Source organism: Heterocephalus glaber, unplaced genomic scaffold (assembly GCF_053883595.1).
Source record: "Heterocephalus glaber isolate CG9 unplaced genomic scaffold, H.glaber_assembly_v1.0 deba00001481, whole genome shotgun sequence".
Taxonomy (NCBI): domain Eukaryota; kingdom Metazoa; phylum Chordata; class Mammalia; order Rodentia; family Bathyergidae; genus Heterocephalus; species Heterocephalus glaber.
The window spans coordinates 2,546,562-2,573,349 of record NW_028258317.1 but is presented as its reverse complement, the minus strand read 5'-3'; the positions used below and the strand labels follow the sequence as shown (position 1 = coordinate 2,573,349).

Here is a 26,788-nt window from a genome sequence, read left to right as displayed (position 1 = left end):
AGAACTAAGATAAGAACAAAGATGAGGGGAAAAGATATAAAAACAGTAATCGGAGAGAAAAAATGAAGGGCTGGCAAGACTAAGGAGCATTTTATGATGTTAACACCCTTCTTAATTCTCTAGTTTTTATAACTCATCTCCCAAACTAACTCTGAATGCATTCATGACATAGTCACCTGCAGGCTGAGTGGAGGTCTGATCTTCACTGCCTGACTCATATCCCGTGATGGAGATGGCCAAGTTCGCTAGAGTAGAAGCTGCCATGGAGATTACTTGCCCTGGTAATTCTGCCCCTATAAAAGAAGCACACATTTTTAAAACTTTTTAAAGCAAATGAACAGAGCAGAAGTACTGCACGATTGCAAATATAAACACAATCCTAAGCTTTCAACAACAATAGAATAAAAATGGTTATTTCTGACCACTGGACCAGTGCTTCTTCACTGAAGAAAAATGCTTGATAATCAGGAGGAAAGTCTGCCAAAAATATAAGTCCTTAGACTTTTTGTGGGTCTTTCTCATTTGAGAACTTAATGCTGCTGAGTGTGGTGGATACAAGATGTACAAATCCGAAGTGCTGGGCTTGTATTTTTTGACTTTACAAGTTGATTTTAATGTACACTTTTGTTGGGAATATTGAGAGCTCCCTGATTAAACTCTTACTCTGCTTTGTATCACTACGTTCTAGTTCAGCATGGAAAAGCCCACAGCTGGTGTTCGTGATTATAGCATGCCATTAATGAACATGCAAATGCTTAAAAACAGAGAAGAACATTATGACTCTGTTTCATGTTGTATGTTCCATGTTAAGTTCTAATAAGTAGTACCAAGCGTAATCACTTGTGTTAGACTCAAGGAAAACATTTTCTGACAAATGAAGTTGATTTGGAATGGCCAGTCTTTGATCTGCTATAGCAGACAGGCAGACTAACTTACATGATACTAGGCCCCAATAGGTTTACTTGCACACTAGAGGCTGGAAAGCTGTATTTCATAGGCTCCCTTGCAGCACCAAGTCTCACATGTAACACAGTTTCTATCAACCAAGTACGCCTGAGCAAGGCTGGGATGACAGCGTGTCACAGTATAATTTGAAAGCCACACAGCTCCCACATCAATCATGGGGCATATGGTTTTTCTGTAGCAACTTGGAAGTTCCAGAGGCTCCAGAGGTGATTTCTAACTCACAGCAAGCAGCAGCAGTCATGACTCTCTGCCCAAATAATCCTTTGGTGTCACTGAGCATTTCTCCTAGTTGCACTGTTTCTGCCTGTACTGGAACCAAGCTTAGTTGTCTCATCTTTCCAACAACTGTATGTGCAAAATTTCTAAACGGTAACCAATACCTCATTGTTTACACCAGCTACACTAGATTTTACTGTTCACAACTTAAAAACCCTGGCCGGATTCCTAGTCACCAAACCATATACCCACATTCATACAGCTAGGACCTTACTTTTGGTACTCCAATACCTGGTATGACAACACACAATTCTGCCAAGCAAGTGAAAAGAGCCACAACACTTCAGAAAGGCAATGAATTTTAGCTCCAAATTAACTCTGCGTGCCCAAGAAATTCAAGGCTGGTCACCTATCAGAGATAAGCAAGCCATGAGGCTGGGGATTTAGCTCAGTGGCACAGTGCCCGCCTGGCAAGCACAAGGTTCTGAGTTCAATCCCTGGTACAAAAAAACCCCCAAAAACTTCAAAAACAAAAAACAACAACAACAGAGATAAGCAAGCCAGGACTTGAGAAAGCTCTTTGGTAGATGCAATTACTTGGATCAAGAGTACTCACCTAGCTCAAACATACTCTATCCCTCCTCCAAAAATGTTCTTGTGACCTGAAAGTTTATTGTGAGGCAATAGAAGAGAAATTCAAATTCACAGTCTGGGAAGAAAGCATAAGTTACATATCTGGATTGGAACTTTATTCTCCTGGCCTGTGTATCCAAGGGCCTTAGGAGATGTCAATAATGGGGCAAGGACTGAAAGAGGACAGTGTCTATCATGTTACATGTATTCATTACCCACAGTACTGCATGCTGGGGACAAAGATAAAGAGCCAGCCCTCTAGAGACTCATGAAAGAGACAAATATGAATTAAAGAACTACACAAAAAACATGTTAACAAACTATGATTCTCTAAAGGACTGGGTATTTTGTGAGGTCCTAAAAGAAGGAACCTCATTTAGTCTGGAGAATCAGTGAAAGTTTTTCCTTAGAAGTAAAAATGGGAGTTGATATAAATAAGGGGCAAGAAGGAATTAACCAAAAGATGTAAAATATAACCTCTGGGCAGAAGGAAGAAAGAATGGCTGTGAGAAAAGCTTGACATTGAAAAGTCACCATGTCTGGAATGAAGACAGTTGGTAACAAACTGATACCAAATAAACAGGGCTGAGAGGCAAGCCAGAGGATCCTGGGCACAGAAAGCCATATTACGGTCTTTAGTCTTTATCCAAAGAAGAGCAGGCAAGCACAGGAGTTTTAAACAAGATAGTTTAAATCTCCAGTTTAAAACCCCTTCCCCATGAAAATTCTATTGAGATAAATGGAGCTGCAGCTGTAAGAAAAAAATCCCTGTGTACCCTTTACCCAGTTTCTCCAACTGGTAACATCTTATAAAACTGTTGTACAATATCACAATCAGGATATCATCAGATACAAGATCCTGAACAGTGTCATTATTACAAGGATTCCTCTCATTGCCTTTTTATTATAATTGTATCACCTGCTTTCCATCAGTGCTCCATTTTGAGATGTAATAAGATTATTCTTACTTGTTTGAAGAAGAACATACCACAGGGGACCAAGAGTGAGTTTAGGGAGATAAGTTATCACACAACTACAGGTAAAACATGTCAACAGAGCGGTGTACAGTGGTTAACCAAAGATATAGAATAGTGGCTGGCCTCAAGAGATAGAGAGAAGCAAAACTGGAGCACATTCACTGATGAATCAATACAGGAAATTAGAAATGAAGGTGCCCAAGTGCTGCCAGATTATGCTTAGACAAATAACATGTAAGGGAACCAAGTGAAGATTTGGAGGACACTAAAGCTATGTTGAGACTTCCAGACAGAAGTTTCACAAACTGAATAGAGCAGAGATAGGGCGAGACTAGAGTCTCATTAGTGTGTGCAAAAGATTTCTTAGGTAGGCCCCACTCAAGGGCAAAAACTGGGAACAAGTAATGGCCTGGGACAACAGAAGAAAAAGAAAAAGGAAAAAAAAACCCTTAATAGTCGAAATTTAAGCCAGGCGTGGTGGCACATGCCTATAATCCCAGCACTGAGGGGCAGAGGCAGGAGGATCACCTTGAGTTTGTGAGTTCGAAACCAGCCTGAGCTATATAGTGAGTTCAAGGCTAGCCTGCACTATAAAGCGAGAACCCACCTCAAAAAAAACTAAAAAAAGTAAATTTTGAAAGACAAAAGTGACAGTCCCCCAAGTCGGAGACCCCGCCCCAGCCCCAGCCCCAGCCCCAGCAGACCCACTACCCACATCCTCAGGAGCACAGAGAAAACAAGAAGCCAGCAGCCACCCTGCTGCGCTCACCCTTGCCCTGTTTATCAGCCAGCCCCAGGCCCATCACCCATGGGACTCTAAAATTTTCCACCCTCTCAACTAGTGCCCCCTCCCCTATCTAAACTGCCCCACATCAACCACACACACCCTCCTCTCAGTGCCAATGGTCTTTTGCCCTTGGCCCATCTACACCCAAATGGCAATAAACTCATTGCATGTTGCTTAGACTTGGCCTGCCAAGGTGATCTCAATCATGTCTTGGTCTGACCTTATAAAAAGACTAGTCAATGTTCTAAATTATTAAATAGATCTCTTGACAAGCACTTAAATTTAAGTGGTGACTCACTTTTGAGGTAGCCTGAAAAGTGGTGGTTTTTAAGTAGCTGCAAAATAACAAAATCATTTTATTGCTCCACAAATATAGACTTTCAGTTTGGCTGCATTTTGACTTAATATAGCTAAACACCCATATGGTGACTAGTCCATATGCTGAGATAAGAGACTAAGATGCCAGCTTCAAGTTCAGTGTAATGGTAAAACAATCACAATTTGGTATGTAAGAGCTAATGTAAAGTAAGTGTAGAATGTAACCTGGAAGCTGAGGCAGAAGGATGGATCATTGTGAGTTCGAGCCCAGTATGGGCTACACAGTGAGCCTGTCTTTTAAAAAAATAAAACAATTAAAGTAAAACTAACTCTCCAATTCACTGATAACACTGAAATGTACAATAAATATTCAGTAACTCAGCTAAATCAAAGAACACTACACAGTATCATTCTAGTTAATATACATATGATTAGCAAACTTTTAGAATGCCTCAAACTTTACAAAAGCATGAAAAAAGTAGCAGAGAAAATCAAAGAAGATCTGAAAATTAGGATACAAGAAGACCTGGCAACTGCTTTTATCAAACCCACACACATTTGAAGGACTTTTTTCTTTGGGGTATCCTTCGGCACTTCAAAGGCCCCAAGGGTCTAGACAGAAGAATGCCAGGACCATAATTCTAGGCAAGGTCATGATAGTAAATTAAAAAGCCCCAGCTAAAAATAGGCATATAAATAAGCAAACATAATCTTGGGACTCAAGGACTAAAAACAAAAAAAGGAAAGAACACGTAGGGTTTCAAGTATCAATTTCCCCAGGGACAGGAGCAGTATGAAGTGGGGGATCTATTTAAATCCAAACAAGCAGGCCACTGAGCAGGACAAAAGCTCAAGAGTCCAACACACAGAAATGGATGATGCATTTAGATTACAACTAACTCAATAATGCACAGAGTGACTTTTTAATAATCATGGAAAACAAGTTTTGAAGCTAATCTAAATAAGGAAGTACTTCTTGTTCCACTCCATTCTTTTTCACAAGGACAGTGGTAGTTGCCAAAAACACATCTAAAGATGCTTGCTGGAAGAAGGTACTGCATACCAAGTTAAGCCTCCCCAGCTTGCAAAGTTCCCTTTTGAAGAAGGCTTCTGTTTCCAACACTAATGTGAAAAATAAATTTTCCTCACAATCCCTTCTAGCGTCACTTCAGGCAGGCCTGGATATGGACCAGAAGTTTCTCTAGGCCAACTTATCTAACTGAACCATAATTGGAGAATTATGAGAGGAGGACTAAGAAATTTAGTTTGCTCCTTTATTTTTACCAATTTGGGCTTAACTGAACCAAACTTGTGCATTCATATCACAAGCTATCCTAAATGATGAAGGCAGCTACCAGGGCTTCCCTGGACAGGTACTTCTGGTCATTTACAAACAATTACTGAAGTCAGGAAAAACAGCAGCAAGCTGTCCTCCAGTACTATGCAGGCTGGGTGTCCAAGCTATTAAAGGTACATCTGACACAGTTTCCCTTACTTTTGAAGAAATTCCTTATACTCAAAGCACACAGCTCTCTGACCTTAAGTTTCTTCACCTGTAAAACAAGTATAATATCAATCTCACAGGATTACTAAAAGAATTTAAATTTAAATTTAAAAAACCTAAACAGGATGACATGTTAAGGAGCCAACAGGGCCTCTTCATTATGCTAGTGTTTCTTTTCTCTCATAAGCCAAGGGAACATGCCAAAGCTGCCTTCCAGGTGCTATGGTTTAAATGTTTGTTCCTCCAACACTCATGGTGAAATCGGACTGGTACTGTAACAGCCTTAAAAGGTGCCATGTGATGGGGACCAACAGTGTTGAATTGCCATATAATGTCACAGAAGTTCCTCAACAGATGCCAGTACCTTGATACAAGATTTCATAGCCTCCAAGACTGTCAGCCAATAAATTTCTGTTCATTAAATATATATTATTCAGCCTGTGGTATTATACACAGCCTGTGCTGTTATAGCAGCACAAAATGGACTAAGACGCCAGGTTTTTACAAGGGAGAGTCACAGAATCTAGCAGAAGATAGGTCCTGTAGTTGTAGTGAGTCAATGAGACCACTGCGGAAGAATGAAGGTGCTGACAACTACAACTGAATACAAGAGGGATCAGGAGCTGATACTTTTCCACTATGACCCAGGCTTGTTCAAAGAGCTTGGGAAATGGAAAGAACACTGGGCTTAGAGTAGAGAACCTTGCTTTCAAGTCTTAGCTCCACTTGTGTGATTTTGGGCAAGTCAGCTAATCTCTGAAATCAAATGTCTCCATCTGAAAATGGAGAGAGCATCTATTCCAGTTTTATGTTTTTGTTTTTGCTTTTTTGGCGGACTAAAAAGATAACATATTCAAAACCACATAAGATTTTTTTAGCTCACAGAAGGCACTGAAACATTTTTTTCCTGACATTTTCTTGGACTTCCAGGAAATACCATGTAAGAGCTCCCCAGGTCCAAAAGAAAACCTGAGTAAGGCCCCTGGGTTCAGAAGAAACCAAAACACTAATTCAGCAATGACCTATAAGTTTTCTGTGTCTAGGAACCAAAAAAACTCATGCTTTGAACTCTGATGAAATCCAGAGGACTAATTCTGTGAGTATAGTTAACCACAGATCATAAAAGCTTCTATAGGAGCAAAAGACTCAAAGCTGAACAGAGGATACTCACAGGTGACTAGCATTTTTAAAGCAGGTCCAGACAACACAGTTATCAACACACCCACTGCCATGCAGTACCTGCAGGGTTCCAGGATCAAATTATATTATGGTGACATCTATAGGGGGGAACTGATCAAATATAATGAAGGGCCACCCCACCCCACTATGAGCTAGACCTTGAATTTTGATTCATAATAAAACAAAGTTCTAGGGACATGAGGAAAAAACATTAGAAATTTAGAGATAATAGGGCCAGGCATGCTGACTCATGCCTGTAACCCCAGCTCTCAGGAGCTGAGGCAGGAAACTGCCTGCTAGCCTGGGCTACACAGTGAGACTTTGTCTCAAAAAGAAAAGAAATTTGAAGAAAATATTTAAAAGATTTAGTTGGGCATAGTGGTACATGCCTATAATCCCACACTCCAGGAGGCTGAGGCAGGAGGTTTATAAATTCAAGCCCAGCCTCAACAAAATTCTGTCTCAAAAATAGATGGGATTTAGCTCAGTGTGAAGGCTCTGGGTTCAATCCCCAGTATTGGGGGAAGGGGGAGAATTAGAAGATTCACTTTATGATGAGGAGTATTTAGAAGTCCAGAAAAAGATCTTAGATCAAGAATAATTTTAAAGCATGCTGCAAGAGTAAAACAAAACAAAATTTCCAAATATGTTCTCAACATCTGCTCTATGTTCCTGTGATTTCCTTTCTTAAAATAGTCAAGAACTAAAAAAAACCCCAGAAATCTGGCTTGTATGCCAACACACTTTTCTGGGTTTATAGTTAATAATAATTGACCTTGGTATTTCTTTCCACAGTTAATACTTGGTCTCAGAAATCTTGTTTTCACGGTTTTCTAGGCTACCATTACTAGATGACCACAATCCACACCTCCCCCCCTCCCCCGCAAAAAAACCCACCCCTGAAACCTTTAGTTTAAACCCACATTATTCATATACTTGGATTAAGGTCCAATTGTCCTTCAGTTCACAGGGACAACTGCTGCCCTCACAAATATTAAAATCTGTAGGGTCAGCGATTTAGCTCAGTGGCACCATGTCTGCCTGGCAAACACAAGGTCCTGAGTTCTATCCCCGGTACCAAAAAGAAAAAAAAACATCTGTGGATGCTCAAGTCCCTTATACAAAATGATAGTATTTACGTGTAACCTGCGTAGGGTGAGTCCTCTCAAAAACTTTAAATCACCTCTGGATTACTAATATCTAGTAAACTGTGATGTTATAGTGCATTGTTTAGGGAATAATGACAAGAAAATGTCTGTATATGTTCAGTAGAACATTTCCCAAATACTTTAGATCTTAGTGGGTTGAATCCATGGATATGGGGGCTACAGATGCAAAGAGCTGATTACACTTAGTCCTGGACCACAGCACTCAAGAAGGAAAGCCATCCCACGGTCAGGGTAAAAGGTAAGTAGAGCTGTTGGAATCATCGAAAATTATCAGTGCTGCGGTTTGGGTCTGGATGTCCCCCCAAAGCCTCACACAGTCACAGGGGGCTTTTTCAGAGGTGGCTGGATCTAGATTGTGTGATGCTGGGATTAGGGGCATGTGGTTGCTAAACCACCACACTTACTGGTTTGGCACCGCCCTAATCCCGGGTAGTATGGATAAGACAAAAGGGGCTGAAAGACCTATAGGGTCTTTAGGTTCCAATTATAGACTCAAACCTCTACAAAGTGCAAGCTAAATAAACCCTTTCCCCTTTAACTTTGGGTGCTGGGTATTTTGTCTCAGAAATGGGAGAAAAGTAACTAACACAAACGGGAATAAAAACAAAATAAGGAAGGTAACATTAACCAGAGGAAAAAGTGGAAACGACCAAGCTTTCTATACCACTTGTCAGGAGGGGAAATTTACTTGCATTGTAACTACTGTATGGAGTCTCAAAGATTATGAGCAGGAAGACAGGCTGAACAAGGAAATACAAAATGAAACAAAATCTTCCGGATTTTCTACAACTAGGAGATGTAATTAAGGTTTTTATGTTTCATGCAGTTATTCTGAAGTTCTAAACATACTTTTATTGACACAAAGAATCTTATAATTGTCAAACATCACTCATTTACCAAATAAAATAATAAAAAGCAATTTAATTTTTAAACAACTTTTATTACAAGGTCCCTATATAAATATACCAGAATACCACAAAGAGGTTTGTAATTGGAATAAAATAAAGACACTACGCTGAGCTGGTTGTGGTGGCACACACCTGTAATTCCTGCACTCAGGAGGCTGAGGCACAAAGATCACAAGCTCAAGGCCAGCCTGGACTACATAGTGAGACCCTGTCTCAAAAAACAAAACAGAAAGGTGCTAAAAATAATGTTGTAGAAGTATGTTCATTAACAGACATAATTTAGGTGAAATGTAGATTTCCAAAGAGAATGTTCATAAGGACCCAGGTTTTGTGTTTTAAAAACTCTGAAGGCATAAAAATCATTAGTTAACAAATCCCAAAGAATCTACCAAAAATATATATTGAACCTAACAAATTCAGAAACATTGCAAGACATAAGTTCAACATATAAAAATCAGTGACATTTCATACACTCCACACACTACATAACAATAAAGCATGCAAAAAGGAAATTAAGAAAACATTCCTGTTATGGTTTAGTTTGACAGTGTTCCCCCAAAGCTTCATGCACTGGATCATGAGGGCACTATACTCACAGGTAGATTCATCTACTGCTGAGTTCAGTGGCTGAGTGTGCTGTTAGGAGGAGGGGCCTGGTCAGAAGAGGAGGGAGACCTCCCTGCCTCTTCCCTTTTCTCTCCATTTCTTGGCCACCATGCATGTGAGCAGGTTTTCCACTGTTACGCCCCTCTGCTATTTCATTTCTGCCTTGGAGCCAGTGGACTATGGACTGAAAATGTAAGTCAAAATAAACCTCTCCTCCTTTAAGTTGTGGGAGTTGGGTATTGTGTCTAGGTGAAAAGAAGTGACTAAGACAATTCAATTCATAATAGAAAATAATAAGAATAAATTAAACCAAGAAAGTATAACACATACCCTGAAAACTATAGGATTTTGCTAAAAGAAATTAAAGTACAATTAAATATAGAAATATATCACACAACCATGAATTGGAAGTCTTCTTGGAGTTTTTTAGATATTATAAAAATGAAAATACTCCCCAAAGTGACCTACAGATTCAATATAATCCCTATCAAAATTCCAATAGACTTTTTTTGTAAAAATAGAAAAGATGATGCTAAAATACATATGGAAATACAAGAGATCCCAAATAACCAAAACAACCTTAAAAAAAGATCAAAGTTGGAGAACTTGCTTTCCTCAATTTTAAAACCTACTACAAACTACAATAATTAAAACAATGTACTGGCCTAAGAACAGACAGGTTAATGAAGTAGAACAGGAAGTCCAGAAATAACCCGCACATCTATGTTCAACTAACTTTTGACACAGGTACCAAAACCACCCTATAATAGCCCTTAGAGAACTGGATATCCACATGCAAAAGAATGAAAACAGACCATAAACAAAAACTGACTCAAAACAGACTAATTACCTAACTATATAAAAATATAAAATTCTTAGAAAAAGTAAACATTTATGACCTTGGTTTGGCAAGGATGTCCACTATCACCACTCCTGTTCAATATAGTTCTGGAAACATTAGCCACAGTAATTAGAAAAGAGAAAGAAATAAATAAAAGGAATAAAGAAAGGAAAGGAAGAAGTTTAACTGTCATTATTTGCTGACGATATGATACTCTACATAGAAGACCCAAAAAACTCGGCCAAAAGACTTCTAGACCTAATTGACAGATTCAGTAGAGTAGCTGGATATAAGGTCAACACTCAAAAAACAATTACCTTCTTATACACAAATAGCAGACTCACTGAGAGAGAAATTCGGGAAATAATTCCTTTCACAATAGCATCCAAAAAAATGAAATATCTAGGAATCAATCTAACGAAGGAAGCAAAAGACCTCTACACTGAAAACTACAGCACTCTGAAAAAAGAGATCGAGGAGGATATAAGAAAATGAAAGACATCCCTTGTTCCTGGGCGGGAAGAACCAATATAGTGAAAATGGCCATACTTCCAAAACTACTATATAGATTTAATGCAATGCTGATTGAAATTCCAACAATATACATGACATAACTAGAGAAAACAATCCAAAAATTTAGAACCAGAAGAGACCTAGAATAGCAAAAGGAATTCTAGGCAACAGAGACATGGCTGGGGGTATCACAATCCCCAACTTGAATCTATACTACAAAGCTACTGTGATAAAAAACAGCATGGTACTGGCAAAGAAACAGACCCAAGGATCAGTGGAATAGATTAGAAGATGCAGAAACAACTCCAGACATACTCAGCCACCTCATCTTTGACAAAGAAGCCAAACCACCCTCACTGGAGGAAAGATAACCTATTTAATAAATGGTGTTGGAAAAACTGGATTTCAATCTGCCAAAGACTAAAACTAGACCCATACCTATCATCATGCACTAAACTAAGATCAAAGTGGATTAAAGATCTAAATATTAAGACAGAAACACTAAACTTGCTGGAAGAGAAGTTAGGTAGAACTCTTGAAGACATTGGCATAGGAAAAGACTTTATGAACAAAACCTCAGTAGCATGGTAACCAGCACAAAGAATCAACAACTGGGATCTCATCTTATTAAAAAGCTTCTGCACTGCAAGAGAAACCACCAACAGAGCTAAGAGACAACCTACAACCTGGGAAAAAAATTTTAGCAGCTGTACCTCAGACAAAATATATAAAGAACTTTAAAAAAAAATCGGACCTCCCAAATTTAAAGACCTAATTCAAAAATGGGCATCTGAAATGAACAGACATTTCTCAGACAAAGAAGTAAAAGCAGCAAATAAACATATGAAAAAATGTTCAACATCACTGGTCATTCGAGAGATGCAGATGAAAACAACACTGAGGTTCCACCTCACCCCAGAAAGAATGGCTGCTCTCAAGAAATCAACAAACAACGGGGGTGTGGAGAAAACGGAACCCTTCTCCATTGTTGGTGGGAGTGCAGACTGATGCAACCACTGTGGAAATCAGTATGGAGATACCTCAAAGAACTAGGGCTAGAGGTCCCATTTGACCCAGCTATTCCCCTGTGGGTATCTTCCCAAAAGAATTAACAGAATCATACCACAGCGATATATTTGCACCCATGTTTACAGCAGCACAGTTTGTAACAGCAAAAGCTTGGAAACAGCCCAAGTGCCTATCAGCTGGAGACTGGATAGAGAGAATGTGGTTTTTAAATAAAATGGAGTACTACTCAGCCATAAAGAACAACAAACAAGAGACATTTATAGCTAAATGGATGCACATTGAAGCCATGCTCTTTAAGTGAAATAAATAGGACAAACGTGTAAATAACGAATAGTTTCTCTGGTGTGAGAAACTGGAAGTGTAAATAAGGATTAAAATTTTGGGGTTTTTGGGGGTTTTTTTTGGTCCCGGGGATCGAACTCAGGTCTTTGCGCTTGTGCAACAGGCAGCAAAACCACTGAGGATTAAAATGAATAACTGATAATATGAAGTAGGAAGAAAAGGTCCAAAGGGGTAAGGGAAGTAGGAGGAGTAGGGGAAAGGAAAGAAGGAAAAGGAAAAAATGGAAACAAAGTCTTTGTAAATAGGGAAGGGTGGAGGGGGTGAAGGGTGGGCAGGGGAATGGGGAAAAAATAAGAACCCAGATACATCACGTAAAGGTAGAAGTTCCCAATGATAAATGCAAATGTACTGCATACCTAAAATGTACCAATAAAAGAAATAAAAAATAAACAAAGAATGCCAGGGCCAGGCATGGTGGTGCACACCTCTAGCCTCAGCACTCGGGAGGATGAGGCAGGATTGCTGCAAGTTCAAGGCCAGCCTGGGCTACATAGAGTGTTTAAGGCCAGCCTGAACTACACAGCAAGACCCTGTTTAAAAAAAAAAACCCACAATAAGATACTATTTTACATCCCCTATATTAGCTATTATCAAAAATGGAAAATGAGCATTAGCAAGGCTGTGGAGAAAATGGAATTCTCATGCATTGCTGGTGGGAATGTAAGAGTGTAGTTGCTGTGGAAAATAGTGTGGCAGATCCTAAAATAGTTATACACAGAAATACTGTATGATCCAGTAATTCCACTCTTGTATCATCATAAGATGCACACATGGTGCCACCACAGTGGCTCTAAGGCCTAGTACCTTCAGAAGTCGACCTGTAGAAAATATGGCTACCCTGCTAAGTGGAGTGTGAAGGCTGAAAGACAAAATACCATCAGGCGAATGAAGCATTTGAAAACTGGATACTGTGGATTCAGGCATGATTTTCAGGAAGGTACAATACCTAAACCTTAGAGAGCAGCTGTCGCAGACTCCAGTTCATCTTGAGAATTTCAGCCACTACTCAAAATAAATATTTTGGCTGAAAGAAAGAGCAGGAGGGAGGGAAGGAGACAGAGAAAGAAGGAAGAGAGAGTTGGGGACAGGGAGAAGGAAGAGAGGGTGGGAGGGAGGGAAAGAGGCAATTCAAATTCTTATACCCAAATGTTCACAGCAGCACTATTTATAATAGCCCAAACGTGGAAGTCACCCAAACTTTCATCAACTGATGGATGGATAAACAAAAATGTGGCTAGAGATATTATCCATCTAGCCATAAAAAGGAATAAAGTACTAATACATATACAGAATGTTCTATTGGGGTGATGTTTTTTTTTTTTTTTTTTTTGCCTTTGCTCTGAGCTGTATCTCCACCCCCTTTCTTTTATCTTACATTTTGAGACACAGTCTCACTAAGTTGCCCAAGCACTTAAAGTTTCAATCCTTCTGCCTCAGCCTCCCCAAACACTGGGATTACAGGCATTCATCACCACTCCTGGCTCAGGTTGATTAAAATGTCATGGAATGAGAGGTGATGGTTGCACAATATTATGAACATACAAAACGCCACTTAGAATGGTTGATGGATACATACACATATAATTCATATAATATGAATCATACCTCAATAAAAAAATTTTTAAAAAGTCTAAAAGCCTAACATATTTTAAATAAATTTATTTTCTCTTCAGAAACCATTATGGTTTATTAGATTCAAAGCTACATTTCATCATAACACTTTTCATAAAGTTATTCTCCAAAATATGTCTAAGAAAAATATTCATAGAATGCTCTATTTCTTACCAGCAGACTCTTGTTCATTCTGTTTTTCATACAGGGTGCCCACAGACATCAGGAAAACAATAACCAGGAATACTGGAATTCTCCATGAGCCAGCCAGGGATGCTGAAAATCATTAAGAATTAACATTTTTAGCAAAATGAAAACCTAGTACTTGTTTTTAAAACACTTGGTTTTCTGGACTGACAGAATAATTTGGTACACATGCTAAATACAAAATTATTACAGGGAAAAAATGTTTTGAAAATGCCATCAAGCAGATCTCAATTTAGGAGTGGGAAGGTGGGGTAGGTAGGTACTGAGTATTAAACCCAAGGCTTTGCACATGCTAGGGAAGCACTCTACCACTGAGCTGTATCTCTAGCCCTGAATTCAGGAATTTTTGATACAAGTTCATCCTTGCTCTCAGACTGCATTCTAAAAGATCATGTACACACCAGCCTATCCTTAACAGGTTTGTATCACCTAACGGAATCCAGTCCTAGACTAAAGCATATGCTGAGTTTAAGACCATTCCAAACCCAAACTACCCATTAGACCCCAGAATGTGAAGAATCAGGCACAGACTCTAAAGTCATGGAGCCTGACTTGGTTTTCTGCGTATACCACTTGGCATGAACAATTGCTAGAATAAGGACCCAACGGCCCACGAGAGTACACCAAAAGCTTCAATGTACACTCCTCAGAATGCAGTACAAATGAAAATTAAACAAACATCAAGGATTAGGTCTCTATCCTAACCATGTGACTTTCCCTGAGTCTGTCTGGAGCTTTGTGGACATATCTGCCTATCTCCTGCCTCTGCCTTCCCCAAACTCAAAATGAGTCCCATGAGATCTTGCAGATAAACTCTAGCATATCAACTCAACAAAGTTAGAGAATAATGCTTTGTTCAACACCAGACTCTTAAGCAAAGACATTGTTAATAAACTATTTTTTATTTATAATAAGTAGCTCTAAAAACTATTTTAGGCTATCTACTGCTCTGTTACTGAATTTTACTTTTAAATTCAAATTCCATGTTTTTCTATCAACTCAGACTAAGAAATGAGTCCTTTATATGTATCATGTTGAAAAAAATCACTCAAAATCCTGGCAACCAACCAATTAACAGTGGAAGGTTTCATACAACAGGGAAGTCATTACTCTGAGCAGTTACAACTCAACAAGTCCTATGTTAAACAGAGATTTGTTTCTAGGAAGATACAGTTCTGACATCTCTCCATCATGGTTATGGAGATCTGTTTAAAGTACTTTTTCACAGGACAGACAGTCTTCCAAATATTAGATATAGGCCTTCATAATTTATATCCTTAATTTCTTCCTGTTATCCAGAGTAAACACCTTCTCTAATCCCTTTAACTATCTGACACATCAGGCCACTTCTTATCATCCTCCACTGCTTATCTGTATCTGTAGCCCCGTAACTATGACACTCAGCAAAATGACCAAGAGAGGCCAGTGTGCTCTATTTTTTAAGATACATTTACCACTAAAGGACTTTATTTTAAAAAGAACATGTAATATAATTAAAAGATAAATATTTTAAAGCATATTTGCATTAAAGATTAATGAAAGATGAAAGCCTAACTTTTTAAAAGATTATTTTAAAGAATTTTAAACACAACATATAATACTACAAAGAATTCATTTTCATTCACAGTTAGCCTTTGGTGACTTTAAACTAGACTTAAAAAAAAAAAAAAAATTAAGTGACCCACCTAAATGAAAAAGCAATATAATCCAGACAGGAATTGAAATTGTTCTCAAGTAGCGTTCAGTGCTTGCATTCCACTTCAATGAAACAGTCAACACATAGCCAACTACCAAGGTCCAGATCTTAAATAAATGAAATATAGACACAGCTATAAAATATATACAGGTGAAAATGAACATAGAATTATATGACATTTGTAAGAATCTGTGTCCCTTGACATCATAGATAAGGTTGGTGGTGCCAAAGGAACTTGCCTAGGTCCTCCTGCTCTGTTTAAATAAACTGTTTTGAAATAAACTGACATTTGAAATTTCATGTAGTGATATTTAGAGATTTGACAACTACATATCATTTTAAGACACTAATGTTCAAAACCCATTTTATGTGTAAAATACTCTAAATATTCTATTAAAAGCCTAATCTTTGTGGAATTTATATCATGAATGTTTATAAAAGGAAAGGGGGAAGAAAAATCTTTCTAAAAGGAATCAGACTAAAAAATCTATTTCAGTCTTGTTTATGTTGTATGCTTGTTTTCTATGTTGTTTTTTGGTAATGGGGATTGAATCCAGGGCCTTTGCATTGAGCTACATCCTCAATCTCAACCTTTTAAAAATTTTTTTTCATTTGAGACAGAATCTCACCAAGTTGCTAAATTGCCCAAAATAGGCTAAAACTTGAGATCCTCCTGCCTTAGCTTCCCAGAGGCCTGGGTTTACAGACATGAGCCACCATTCTCAGCTAAAAATATGCTTGTTACTGTGAAAGAAAAAACTGTTTAAAGCTAGAGAGAAAGTAGTTATCTGAAGTGTGCCCTTGCTGCGATTATCTAGGCAACAGATGGTTAGACCCTAACCCAAAGTCAAAGGCTCCAGCGGAAAGAGCATGCTGGGAAAAATGTTAATAAAGAAATAACAAAACTTGACGATAGAAGACCCAGCCAGCCTTTCCTTCATTCTCCCTCCCTATACTAAAGTTAAATTGGTAACACGTAAGAAACATCACAAGAAAGCTGTGCAGTTTACACAGAAACTCATATTTTATTAGAACATTTACAAAAGGTGGAATACCTAATCCAGAACAAATCTGAGCATCAAACAAGAAATTAGTAAGAATGTAAAATTCAAGTTTGAAATGAACTTTGAAAAAAAAGAGAGGAAAAAAGCAAATTGAGACAAGAAGGAACTTTAAGATATACTTTAGAGCATGGAAAAAGAAAAAACCCTAATATTATTACTACAAAAGACAGGAAAAAAATCCTACCTATTACATTATTGTGGTCACATCTATCAATAAAAATAATCTCTGGATTTTAAAAATGTTTATAGTTTCTGACTGGAGAATTCAGCTTTGGAATTTATTCTTACAAAACAATGACAGCTTCTAAGAATGCTTTCAGTATAAAGCAGCTCCTCAGAATGTGATTTAAAACAGTGAAAACACCTAAAAGGTTGACAACTGGGAAATGAATAACTATGACTGATTCATGCAGTAAAATTTTCACAACCATTAAAATTGTTTTTTAAAAAAAGACCACACAGTTGTGAAATTGCTAATATGGTATTAAGTTAAAAGTAAAATACAAGGGCTGGGGATTTAACTCAGTTGTTTTGCCCCCTGCTGCGCAAGTGCAAGGACCTGAGTTCGATCCCCAGTATCAAAAAAAAAAAAAAGTAAAATACAAAAAAAATGACACTTTCATGTCAAAATGTGAGAATATTAAAATATTTTTCTTCAACCAACTCTATTAGACAAAATATTAAAGAGCTCTGAACCCCAAAATTAATGAGGACAAGGAAAGTGAGATAACAGGCACTTGAAAATAGTTCAGGCTTGCAAAACCAGATGAATTAGCCCTGGAATTCCAAAGGATCTGAGATCTGAGTGTAAAACTCAAAGATGATTTGAGCACAGTAACAGAACACTCACAAAACATCATGTGCCAGGCCCTGTTGTAATATTTTAATTACAGGGACTAATTTAATCCTCATAACCTCAAAAATTAGTGCTATTATTTTTCCCATTTCACAGATGAAAGAAACTGAAACTTTAGGGAAATGATCTGCCCAACATCATACAGCTAGGAAAATGGCAAGACTGAATTAAAACCTAGGAATCTGGGCCCAACATCTGCTTTCTTAACCATAGAATAAAGAAATGTGGTGCTAGAAAAATAGAAGCAAAAGCCACTTCAATTTCCACAAGGCAAGATACAGTCAATTTAGAAAACTATAAATGGATAGTCTTCATCAGAACGTCACGTCACAGAGGGGTATAAACACCCTCTTAAACACCAGGTAACTTAGATGAAAGACTAGAAGACATGCTAATCAAACTCACAGATTACACACAACTCAGAGGAGTGAAGAAAAACTTTGTGACCTGTGATTCACAAAGATATCCTGCAGCTAGAACAATGGCTAATTCAAACAAGATTAATGAAGAGAAATACAAAGCTATGCATTTAGGTTAATTCTACCTAAGTAGGTAATGGAGGAGGACTTCGAAGATTCTCAGTTCAGTATGCATCAGAGTATAACAGGCATGAGTGCCTATGTATGAAGTTCAATATTCCTATCAGGTAAAGAGATGCCTTCAGTGAAGTCTGCACTGCGAAACTACATGAGCAATAAAATCCAAGCTAAGAAAAGAAATGGAAATCACAGCATATAATATAGATATAGCAGGGTTGGGGGCACTGCCTAGCATGGAAGAGAAGGGAAAAATCAAGATTTCACAACTATTTTCAAATAGGTGGCAAAAATGTCATCTAGAAGAGGCCTGAAACTTGAGTTTTGTGATTCTGACACAGAAATAACAGGTAGGAATGAGGAACAATACATTTCAGCTTAATATGAGAATAAACTTCACTAACAAACAATAGCTGTCTAAAAATAGAATAAACCTTGCTAACAAATAATAGCTATCTAAAAATAGAATAAACTAAATCATTAAAGGTATCTGAACAATTGCTGAACATAATTTAGGGATGACAGAGTAGAAAAGTCTGCCTCCAGCATAAAGATGAACTAGAAAAGGTATGTACCTTTAGAGTTTAAAGCTATGATTCTTTTAAACCCATCTCCAGAGGGGTTTTTTTTCCTTACCTTTTTGTTTTGCCTTATCTATACTTAACAGGAATTAGTATCACTTGCAGATGAGAGACAAATAAAGAGACTGCATACTTCAGATTCTTTAAACTGATAGTCTAAAGAGAAGCATGTTTAAGTTTATAAGGGTGAAAATATACTCCACAAAAAAATGGTAAGTAATCAACTCTGGATGGTTGTATTTCAAGGGGTAATTTGCTTCTTTATGCTTTCTTACAAGTACTGAATTTTCTGCTGAGTATATATTATCTTTATAAACAGAAAAAATATTTCCAACTTTTTAAAAATTGGCTTGATTTTTAAAAATATTTTGAATATTTTCTGTGAATCAGAAAAGATTCACAGAAGAAATGATATTAGCTCAAAGGATATACCTATTTATGAAAACCCTTAAGAGTTTATACTGAACAATTACCAATGGTTAAAAATGTTTATGAATACTTTAATATAAATTCAAAGCTAAGAAAATGTGTCTGAAACATTTTCTACCCTGACATGGTGGCACACCTATAATTCCAGCACTCAAGAGGCTGAGGCAGGATGACTGCTGTAAATTCAAGCCTAGCCTAGACTACATAGAATATTCTATCTCAAAAAAGTCAAGTAAAACACTTCTAAAAGATATCCCAAATAAAGTATTTATATGACAACAGTATTAAAAAGTATTACCTATAAGCACTAGTAAGAAAAGAGGTCCATAATACAAGGATAAATGAAAGACCAAGGTGCAGAATTATACACATGGTATCCCATTTTTGTTTTAAAAAATGGAAACTGTTCACATGAGCTTAGAAAAAGCTTAAAAGGCTAGACATCAGTTAACAATATAACATCTGCACAGCAGGAAGGGTGGCAGGGAAAAGGGATGATTTATTTACCACATAAATTTCCATTCTGCTCAAATCCTCTTTTGTAAAACAACCATGTTTTACTTCAATCAGCTTTTTAAATCACTAAATATTCCTTAAAATAATAATAAAAATAAGTATTTGTATAGTCACATTTCATACCTAAGTTTTTTTGTTTTTGTTTTGTAGTTCTAGTTATCAAACCCAGGGGCTCACATGTGCCAGGCAGGTGATCTACCCACGAGCTACAACCCCAACCCCCAAACACAATTTCTAGTCTCAAATCCCTTCAGAGTTTCTTATTCTTAATCCTTCATTAACACAGAAGACTGGAGCTAACAAGTCAACTTTATATATACAGAGCCCACCAAAAAAATGTATACACACTTCGGGAAAAGAAAAATAGTATAATGTTTTGTCAACGGATAGTGTTAGCCTCATATGGGTGACCCTAGAGGATGTCGTACATCGCAGAAAACCCACCACACTGCCGGCTTTTAGGGAAGAAAATGAAAACGCACATGCACCAATCCCAACGACCAAGGTTACCCAACCAACAGTTCACCGTGCTAATAAATGTTTGGAAGCTAATGGTCATCACTTTTGAGCACTTCTTGTAACTGTAGAGGCCAAAGGTAACTTGTATTAACCTCATGATGTCTCAATACATCTAATATTAAAATATTTATACAAATTCTTCTTTTCCAGAAGTGTATATATTTTCTGGTGGACTCTGTATGTATGTTCAGCCTCTGAGCAAACCTGTTAATGTGTGAATTTTCTTCCAGGCATAAATCAATGAGCCACAGTTAGATAACAGGGCATACTTTCCCAAATTTATTTTCTTCAATAGAATGTGTTCTTTTCGAAATATATAATCCATAGTCATTTTACAGCACCAATGTGCTAAACACTACAAAAGACTGCACAAAATTTGATATATCACTGCATAAAGCAGAGACTGCCTTTTTAGACTATTATCTTTAAGTTATTTATTGTTATCTGGGCATCAACTAGGAAAACTTGCATATCTTTGCAAAAACTTTCCCAAGTCTTTTCCAGAGAGAACAAAACAACAGATTTCCTCCAAGTTATGGAGCCACAGCCCTAATCACTGAACAACTGTTTCAAGTAGTTTACTCTCCTTTAAAGCAGCTTAACTTTAATCTGAAAAAATATTCTTTTCATCATATGGCAATTTGAGTCAGGAATTTTTACAATCAAAATCTTTAACTGGGAAAGGCACTAATCTCTGGAAATTTCTCACTGTTGCCAGGTAAGCAGAAGCAAACCTAAGAAGGGTTTAGAAGTGGCCTGGAGTAGACCCAAAAGTCTGGCTAATGAGCATTTCCTAAGGACCTCTTACGATCGTGTAAGATAGAACATCAAGGAAACTTTCACATTGTCGACCAACCCCTCACTTTACACAATTGGGGTTTAGTGGCCCTGAGAAGGAACTTGGTCTGTCCAGGTCACGAGGCAAGTTACTGACAAGTTTGTAACTTAGTTTTCTGATCTTTCAGCCACTCTTCTTCCTCAAGCTTCCTTATAAAGATGGCAACAATGGGATCAGAGACCACAGAGAAAACAAACCTATTACTATTCTAAAAACTGTTTATGGTTTTCAATTTTTTCTAAAAACTAGATGAAAGAGAAGAGATCAGAACATTCTCAGAAGAAGAAAATGGTAGAATCAGATTTACCTTGCCTGACTCCACAACAGGAGAGGCCAAGGGCTGAGTCACATAGAAGGATGACTTTTTAAAAACACAACACATGATTTTTTAAAGAAGTCTGAAATCCTAACTCGGGACAATATTCCAATATATCTGAAGCTGCTGAAAAAGAATTACCGGTATAGGGCTGGGAATGTAGCTCAGTGGTTCTGCCACCTGCCTCCCAAGCACAAGGTCCCAAGTTTGATCCCCAGTACAAAAAAAAAAAAAAAAGAATTACCAGTACCATAAAGGATTAGTCTTTCATTTTAAGCAGGATGGAGTGTTAGGAGGAAAGTGGAGTCAAGGAAAAAAGCTGAAGTAATCCAAGGTAAGCTGAAGAAAATGGCTCCAAGGAAAAACCACTGGCAAAGGGAAACACAGCTACTGTGGACACTCCACAGGAAAAGTGGAGAGGACCTGAAAAGGCTGTACAGATAGAAGGATAAAAAGGGAGATGACTGCAGTTTTAGATAACTAGAATCCCAAGGCCTTTGAGAAAACTATGTTAGTCCAATCCTGATATTTTTCCTGATAACTCAAATCATCTTGTATTTAAAAAATTAAAAACCTTAAACATAATGTACTGGGGGGAAACTTTGTTAAATCCTTATGAAGATGATCCAGTGAATGCCATTTACTAATAACATGAAAGATCCATCTCCTAGTTTTCCAAGATATAAAATCCCTTCCTCCTACTTCACAAGATTTTTTTGGTTTTGGTTTTTGTGTTTTGTTTTGTTTTTTCCTTTTTGAGAGAGAGTCTCATTATGTAGCTGAAGATGACCTTGAAATCTCCACGTAGACCTAGCAGGCCTCAATATCACAATCCTCCTGTCTCAGCCTTTCCACATGCTGGGCTTATAGGTGTAGGATACCACACCAGGCTCAAAGGACTGTGTTGAGAAACAAATTACACCCATGGAAAGAACCTACCTCAAAGTGCCTAACTCACAGCAAGTGTTCAAAAGTTGGACCTTAAACATACCAACTGTCTGCTCAGCAAAATGTCCCTGTGCTTAAATGTAACTTCTCTCTGCCTTTCTCATTTATGGCTTCCTTTATCAGCAGGCTCACATCTACAAGCTGTCCAGAAAGCATAAAGACCACTGTTCTGTAACAGGCAGCCCTGTTTGGGTTCACAAAACCAATCTGCTATGGAACGAGATAGAAAAGTTACACAGTGGGCCCCTGCCCAGTCACACGACCTGCTTTTGCTTTACCCCGGGGCTTGATAAGCACTTTCAGTTGAGGACTGTTCCCCAACTCCACCTCACTCCATGCAACTGCTCACCCCTGAGCACTACTTCTGCAAAACTCAATTCTAGGCCTCATTTCCCTCAAATTCAGATCAACCTGGATGCTCTACTCTCAGATTTAGCCTTATACTACTCACTTCCCATTCATTACAGTTGCTTTTGTAATGGGTTTGCTGTTTTTCTAAAAACTCTTTCTCTTTTTCCTCCCTCCCTCCCTCCCATCACTGTGGCCAAACAGCTCAGTTAGAAGCCTTTTCAAAATCATTGGGGGGGGGGGGGGGCGGCTCAGTGGCACAGCACCTGCCTAGCAAACATAAGGTCCTGAGTTTGATCCCCGTTACTGAAAAAAAATCATATTAATAGGGGTTTAGCTCAGTGGTGGTGCAAGTGCTTAGCATATAAGGCCCTGAGCCCAATCTTCAAGACCTCCACCCCCCAAAAGAACCTCATTAAGTGGCTTCAGTTTCCTCCCTCCAAGCTTCAGTCTAATCAATCTTGGCCTTTTCCTTCCACTCATCAGCCACAATTCACACAAGTAAAATATAAGCATGAGGGTCTTTCATCAGTAAAAAGCTGAATACACTGAGCTACAGATATTTCTACCCAAGTACTCAATTTCTCAAGTCTCCAAGTATCTGAATGATATTGGCAGGAATGCCTTTTTCCCCTAACCAATTTACCTCTGTACTCAACTTCTTACTCCAGTTGAAAATACATGCTATTCAAACATGGCAGCAGCCTTTCCATGTCTAATTTTCTACCGTTTGATGGATATGATACTTGGGCAGTATCAACAGTCCAAAATGTCAGCAGACTTTGACAAGACTGAATTTCTGAAGATATAGAAGCATGTTATATAGTTCTTAACAGCACATAGTGGTCCACCTTCTATGTAAGAGCCATTCGATCCATTTAACTGAATTGTGAAACAAGATAAAAGAGCACTAAACTCTGCTTCATAAAAGTGAAGCACAGAACTGCAGGCATAGTTCAGTGGTAGAACACTTGCCTACCATGTGCAAGACTCCAGCACTACCAAAAAAAAAAGAAAAAGTGAACCACTAGCTGTGTGACAGATTCTTGGGAGAATGTAGCTCCTAGCTGGTAATAAACATTTATCTTCCTGTCTACCAACTCCATTAAACTGTGCTCATACATGAGGTTGGAGGTGTAACTCGGTAGTAGAGCACTGTTTAGTGTGCATTAAGGCCCTGGATTCAATCCTCAGCACCTAAATAAACAAATAAATATAGTATATTCATATATGATTATATATACACATTGAAGACAGAGCTTGCCATCTTACCCTAAAAAAACAAAACAAAACAAAAAAAACTTCTCACAAAGCCCATTACTTAACAGCATGCTCAGCCAACTTTAAATGTGAACTGAGAAGTGGTATTTGATAGAGCAAAAGACAGGAGTTCTGGGATCAATTATCACTCTACCAGTAACCGCAAGGAAGTCAAAATCTTGCTTAACAGGTAAACAGAATTATTCTCCAACTTAATCATGTCAAACTACAATGAACTTTATTACACTGACGAAACAAGTGAAATTATTTTCAATAGTATGGCTTTTTAAATCCAGACGTGGGGAGGCTGGGGCAGGCTGATCTGGAATTCCAGGCCACCCTAAGCTACATAGAGACCACATCTCAAAAAAACAAAACAAAAAATTGGGAAGGGGTGCAGATCGAACCCAGGGCCTCAGGCACAATAAGCACACTCACTCCATCACTGCAGTACATCATTAGCCCTATGACACTGTTTACTGATCAACATTCTTAAGCTAAATACCCACTCATTTTTAATAGTCCCCAATGCCGTCAGAGTCAAGGAAATATGTCAGTAGGTCATACTATATGAAAATCCTTCCAATCCTAAATCTCCCTTATTTTCTAAGAATAAACTCAGGGAGATTCAAGCATCACAAATCTACCTCCACCCAACCTGCTGCTGTATTCCAAGCAGAGCGAGAGAGGATGTGATGTGGCTACTACAAAACAAAAGTAGTTCCCAAAAGTAAGTTTGTGGAGAGGGAAAAGCTCAGGAGCTCAGCATGCAGGGCCTCTACTCTACTAAAATGACCTGAAGTGGAGGTAGCACCAGCCTGTGAAGCAATCTTTGTTTTAGGATTTGCGAACCGAGTTTGCCAGACTTTCTTTTTCTTTGTCCCTAACTAGCCCTGCCCTGGTCAGAAGTCACCTCTCTTATCAGTAGGAAGGGAAGTTGGACTAGATTCTCAGGCCAGAGCAACCTCCCCCTCCGACCAGGGGTAACACCTAAGCTCCCCACCCCAGAGATCTGAGGCCTCTCCTGGCACAGTGGAGCGGCGCTTCTCTAAGAGGGCCTAACAGCAGGAAAAGCGGTTCCAAAATCACACTAGCCTCTCTTGGTAAGGGAGTACGCCAACTTCCCCAGGGATGGGAAGGCAGACAGTAAGGGTCACTCCTGCAGGCAGGTGCGGACCTCGGGTAGCACAGCCTCACGGAAGAGGACCTGCAGGACCGCACCCGAGGGAACCAGGGGTGCAGGCTGGGGCCCGGGCCGCCGCTAACTCACCCACAGGCTGCTGAAGTAGTCCAGCCCGCGGCAGATGAGCACGCCCGCGTGCGCCAGCAGCACCTGCACGCCCAGGTAGCTGCCCAGGCAGTAGAAGCCGTAGAGCAGCGGGCCGCCCGCGCCCAGGAACAGCAGCAAGCGGCGGCGGCGCAGCGCCTGCTCGCCCAGGGCCTCTACACCATAGTCAGCGAAGCAGAGCGGCAGCAGCAGCACGCCCAGCACGATGGGCGTGTGCGCGCGGTGCAGGCGCTGGAGCCAGTGGCGGCCCAGGCGCGTCAGCGAGCTCTTGAAAGGGTGCAGGAAGGTACCGCACAACACGGCCCACAGCAGCGGCCTCAGGAAAGCCTCGAGGATGAAGTAAACCAGCACGGCAGCACCGCAGCACAGACACACGAACAGCACGGCCCCCGTGTTGTAGAAAGCCTGTTTGATGGGCTTGTCGAAACGCAGCGCGAGCGGCGCTGTCCGCGGAGTCTCCCCGCTGCCCAGCCCCGCCGCGCCTGGGGCTCGGGGCTCTCGCCGAGGGGAGCCCCGCGAGCTAGGCGCCCGGAGAGGGCCACTGCGGTCGGCCATCGCGCCTCTGCCGCCGCCGAGAGGCGGTCCTGCTACCCGGGGAGGAGTGCAGACGAGGCTGGTGGCGCCGCGCAGCCTTGTGGGAGTAGTAGTTCCCGGCTGGCTGCTGAGCACATGCGAGACTTTCAGGAAACTACCACTCCCAGGGGGAGTAGCGTGAGCTCCTCCGCCCCCTTGGCCCATTGGTCCCCGCGGGGTCCTGGAGAGAAGTTTCTGAGGCTAAGAGCCGAAAAAAATCTTTTCTTCCCTCTGGTTGATGTCAACTTCTCCAGAGCCGGAATCCCCATACACGGAACACTCAGGCTGCACATTAGAATTCCATGGGGAGTACTTCAAAAGATCGATACCCAGATTCCACAGTACTTTACTGACTCATTTAATAAACTCAAGTATTCGCTCTGGTGTATTTGACAGAATTTTAACTAGTGCTCAACAAAGTGGCAGTCCCTTTGTAAATCCCTCTCTTCTATGAAATGAGTTCATTTCATCCTCAAAACCCTACGGACGTGTTATTAACCTAATTTCACAAACAGAAAAAGTGAGGCAAAGGGAAGTTAAGCACCTGGCCAAGGTCACACTGCAACCAAGTGGCAGAGGTGGGATACAAACTCAGGACCCTATGTCTGTAACTCTTATCTTTTGTAGGAACTGGTCTTACAAAGGAATCTTTTAAAGCCCCTCGGGGGATTGTAACCTGCACTATTTGTCAGATTGTAATCTGACAACTCTTTGAGCAGATGTCAGTGTGGCAGCGATCTAAATTCTTCAAAGCGCCCTCTGTCAGAGTCTTAAACTGCCACTCTTTTGTAGGACCTCCGGGTACAAGGACAATTAAGCCCCCAATCTCCACGTCCCCTCCATCTCATCAGGATGATTATAGTAGTAGCTCTTGCCTGAGACCTGCTGTGAAAAAGAGGAAGCTCTGAAAGGTGCAGCGTGCTTCTGTTTAGCTGTTGGGAAAGCGCTAGGATTCAAGCCTGCTACCCATAAAATATCCCAAACAGCGTATTTGTTTTAAAATATTAAGAAAATCTTTACTGAGCACTCAATATATGGGTGTTCAAACCTTATATATTATCCCTTTCTTGTTTTCAACAAGGCTTCACGTTAAGGATAATTTTGTTTCTCTTTTAAATTAAACAAGACAGGCTTCAGATGAAAAAAACTGTTGCTTATTAAGTCTTGGAGACAAAGGCATTCAGTAAATGACATAAAAGTTCCTTTCCATCTCA

At 39.5% G+C, this 26,788-nt stretch overlaps 1 protein-coding gene across 2 annotated transcripts in view; it reads right to left on the bottom strand.

Annotated features, from left to right (window-relative positions):
• The window catches only part of Tmem245 (transmembrane protein 245), a 105,748-nt gene extending 80,169 nt beyond the window's left edge, over positions 1-25,579 (bottom strand). For both annotated transcript variants that reach the window (XM_013073437.3, XM_013073438.3), the window contains exons 1-4: positions 24,984-25,579; positions 15,492-15,609; positions 13,774-13,875; positions 177-293 (exon numbers count right to left, since the gene is read on the bottom strand). In XM_013073437.3, the coding sequence (XP_012928891.1) occupies positions 177-293; positions 13,774-13,875; positions 15,492-15,609; positions 24,984-25,556 (910 nt within the window). In that variant the 5' untranslated portion in view covers positions 25,557-25,579. The remainder of the gene's footprint in view (positions 1-176; positions 294-13,773; positions 13,876-15,491; positions 15,610-24,983) is intronic.
• Positions 25,580-26,788: the final 1,209 nt, after the last annotated feature.